At 40.6% G+C, this 4,256-nt stretch overlaps 1 protein-coding gene across 1 annotated transcript; it reads right to left on the reverse strand.

Moving 5' to 3' along the window:
* Positions 1–799: 799 nt before the first annotated feature.
* LOC119411704 lies at positions 800–3,677 on the reverse strand (the record flags this gene model as incomplete). The annotated part of the gene is given in 5 exon segments (XM_037678616.1): positions 800–1,665; positions 1,878–1,932; positions 2,233–2,312; positions 2,397–2,591; positions 3,458–3,677. Coding segments are annotated over 5 exon segments (1,295 nt in total), but the record flags the coding sequence as incomplete, so codon positions are not given.
* Positions 3,678–4,256: the final 579 nt, after the last annotated feature.

A 4,256-nucleotide genomic window follows, 5' to 3' on the forward strand; every position in this document is an offset into this window, starting at 1 on the left:
TCCTGTACTGCTTATTGGGCTCAATTTGTGTGTGGATGTCTCCTGCAGCTGTGAGTTCCAGTCTTCCACAGGATTTTGATGGCCGCTACAGTGACACACAAGTTATCCTGGACTGTACAGAACTACGGTGTCAAACACCTTCATCCCTGCTCCTCCAGAGTGAAGTCTTCTCCACCTACAAATCCCACTGTACCTTTAAGGCCATGGTGGGCATGTCTCCTCACGGAGCCCTGACATTTGTGTCAGCACTGTTTGAGGGTTCCATGAGTGACAAGGAAGTGTTCCGTCAATCAGGGATTACATCACTCTTGACACTGGACATGGCCATCATGGTGGACAAGGGATTCTTGGTGGATGATCTCGTACCTGGGACTGTTCATCGTCCTGCCTTCCTCTCCAAGAGGGCCCAAATGTCAGAGGTCGACGTTTTGAAGACCCAGTCCATTGCCCGTTTGAGGGTGCATGTTGAGAGGTTAATAAGAGTTAAAGAAAATAAACTCTTTGATTCCACTATCCCTCTCTCCATTGCAGGAAGCATAAACCAAATTTTTACAGTTGCCTGTCTCCTGTCAAATTACCAAAATGGACCTTTGGTCAGGAAATGGAGATATGAAGTTTGACAGAAAAGCTGATGGCACAGTCTTGAAGAAACAGAAAATGCTGTCATTTACTTACATTGACATTGTCTTACATTTGTAAATAGATATTCATGATGGAAATATTTTGAAACAAATTTGTACATTTGATTTGATCAAACTCCTAATTTAGACATTTCTGCAGGTAAACATAGAAAAAATATCTGTCTACTTTGTGTTTGATTGAATCCATCACATTAGTGTCTGCATAAATTCTTTGAATAAGAATATCTTCCTCAGCTGAGACAACAAAATCACACCAGTTCATCCCAGTTATTAGCATCTGCCCCTGAACCTGCCAATAGTAAACATGAGTTTTTTTTAGTTCCAATTTGCCTGACTTCATTTGGAGATATGGACAGTCAACATAACTTTTCACATTTGGACACTTAATCTCAATCAGCCCGAACTGACATGGCTCAGAAGGATCAAAGATCAATCCGTCTGGAGATGCCCCTAGCCAAGGAGCATCAGGGTGAATCACAAATCCACAGGGATAGTGGTTGACTCTTTTAATTTGACAATATTCCCAGATAGCATCTGCCTCTAATTCAAGCCCTCTCTTCATAGCTGCAGTCTGATAGGTCCCTTGCAGCAGACGATTTGCCAGATCTTCCTCAGATTTATCTTGAACCTGGCAGATCTCCCTGAAGCGGGAGGCAGTCAACCTATGCCTCCTTAGCTGATGCCATTCAGGACATGTACTCTGTGCTCTGGTAGCACATTCAAATTTATTCACCATGTCCCAGGTGACCTCCATACTTTTAAGGTGTAGCTGTTGTGGTTCAGAACAAACAAACATGCTTTTTGATGGCTGTAGGTGGTAGTTCTTAAGAGGCAGAGATGGGCGGGGTGGTGCAGCATGGAAGGACATGTCTCTCTTTGCTGTTGCTGGCTGTTGGTAGGACAGAGGACTTCCAGCCTGAACTTTGCCAAGGGCAGAGTCAACAAGGGGAAATTCATGGCTGATTCCCATGCTGCAGATCATTGGTGCATCAGCTGCTGCAAAATCTTCATACACCTCGGAAACCTGGGAAAGTGAAAACAATTATTTCAATAAAATGTAAAATACATGTATATCAACTAATTTTAAGCCCTCAAAAATTCTACACTTTACAAAGAGACAGCACTTGAAAATAAAATTATTCAATACACCGGTAAGTCTACAACTCTTTGTTAGTACATTGTAGCCTACTGTTAATTTCATTTTTATTTATCAGTAATTTAAATACAACTACTTACTCTAAGGACAGAAAGGTCCGGCAAATCCCCACTAAGGCCTTTGTAGAGTGTGCTCCTGTGTATAAAAATAAGAAAAGAACATGAGTCAAAAATAGAATACCCACATGCATTTCGTTCAGATATGAAACATAAAATAATAGTGTTTTTCAAGCCTGGTCCTCAAGGCACACTGTCCTGCATGTTTGAGATTTGTCCCTGCTTAAACACAGCTCATTTCAGTTGGTAACTGATTAACAACTGTATCAGCTGTGTTAATGCAGGGAAATCTATAAAGCATGCAGAGCAGTGTGCCTTGAGGACCAGGGTTGAGAAACACTGTTGTAATACATCAGAATTTTTATTGATTTTTTTTTACCTTACACCCTCTGTTGTTGCTCCACTCTTCGGTTTAGCAGACAGCACAGTCATCTTGTCCACGGGGCCAGGTTTTATACCCTATTCAGTTATCCATGACACAGTTACAAGTTATACGGCAAGAAAATGTAATAAATTGAGTCTATTATTGAAGAGAAAACTTACTAAAGTTCTGGGCTTGTGCCACTGCTGTTCTCCTTCTGTACAGCTTAGTACAGGGGGGACCACTGACAGTTTCAGCTCAGAATAATGTGCTGACTGGAACAGCAAAGCCACACAGTGGTTGCATAATGCTGCACCAGCAACACACGTACAGCTGTGGTGAATCAGCTCCACAGGACACGAGTCTTTCAGGACCACCTGCATAAGAATGTCATAGTAAGAACTTATTATCTTAGCTTGGTCACTCATCAGCCATTCTTTCATGATGCAATCTTGCTTCCCAAATATTTTTTTATAACTAATGTCATAGAACCATAGTATCATGTTATGTGATTATATATTTAGTTTGGAGTATGTTCTATGAAGGTCAAGAGTAGTGTAATACAATTATCACAAGATTACATCTTAAATGAATGGATGAGATAAAGATAACTTGATTTCAAAACACTTTTAACCCAGAGGAGACCCGCTAGGTAAAAATACCTGGATAATGTTACAGAGACTGTGAGTGTATTCTTTAGATTTAAGTAAAACTAATATGCATGAATTACCAAATTAACACTGGGTTAAAAGTAACACATAACAACCATAAAAGAAGAACAATGCATGCAGCAAATAACCAAATGGGGACAAGCAAGGCCAAACTCACGTGTTAATATTCATCAAATAGCCAATTCCATTTTATTTTTATTTAAGAATTAATTACCACCTTAGCTAAATCCCCATTAACATTAGGAACGTCGGGTTACTGAACCAACAATCTTAAAACTGTCATCTGAACAATCCTATCTTCACCCTACACTTAAACTGTGAGGTTTTTCATTTTTCTTCATGGACCTGTGACACAGAGCCCTGACAACGACTTCACCTGTGTCCTGATTTTTGCTAGAAACTGAGAAGAGCAGAATGTTAGTAGAATGATCACAAAATATGAGCCTTTTGTTTAAGTGTGGAAAACCTGTTTCTATAACGTGAGTATACACAAAAATGGTCGTGTTGCTAATAGCCTAACGTTAGCTGCAAACAGTTAGCAACATCACAACGATCAAACTAACGTTACTTACCCTCGTAGTTGTGCAGGTAACTTGAGATATACAATTTAAATCCCTTGTTACGTTTGCTTGTCGGAGCAGGGGACCAGCCATCAACAATACGATGAACATCGCTGATATTTATCTTGGGCAGCTCTTGTAAACATCTAGAAAACGCCATTTTCACCGAGACCGGGGATTAGACCGGAAACTGGAATGCCGACATCCGGTCAAAGGGGAAGTGATTCAGGACGCATGTGCACAGAGCCTATTGCGGACAGATAACGAGTACTTTCGTGTTGGTGCACTGGCAGCCATAATTAAAAACTTTTCATACAAAAAATAAAGTTTTATTCATGATTTGCCTCTGGAACTCATTAGAGATAATTGAGAGATACTTCCTCTGAAAAATTGATGTCCTGTCCAATAGTTTAGATGACTGTGATTCTCTTTTTCAGCCCACACATTATTGTACAGTAAGATCTGTTTCCCATCTGCTTCATCTGCTCCTTTGTCAAACTGGATACAGTTTAGTGTTCTGGTTCAAGGACCCTATTTTGTGGCTGTCAGGGTTTGTAGAATAGGCTGGCTCGGGTCCTGCTGGCAGCACCACTTGGGAAGTGGGTCATCTGGGGCCAAGAGGAGCCAGAAAGCTCACAAGCTGACAGGCGCACAGCGGCGAGCATGAGCATCCAGCTGGATGTGAGCGATAACATGTGCTTTTGAAATGTTTCAAAGCAAACATGTTGCCTAATCACTTAGAAGGAGAGATTAAAAACTACAACAAAAGCTGTTTTAATGTAACAATGATTTTAAATTAAAAACCTGCTGT

Source organism: Nematolebias whitei, chromosome 7, assembly GCF_014905685.2.
Source record: "Nematolebias whitei isolate Nwh7 chromosome 7, NemWhi1, whole genome shotgun sequence".
Classification (NCBI taxonomy): Eukaryota; Metazoa; Chordata; class Actinopteri; order Cyprinodontiformes; family Rivulidae; genus Nematolebias; species Nematolebias whitei.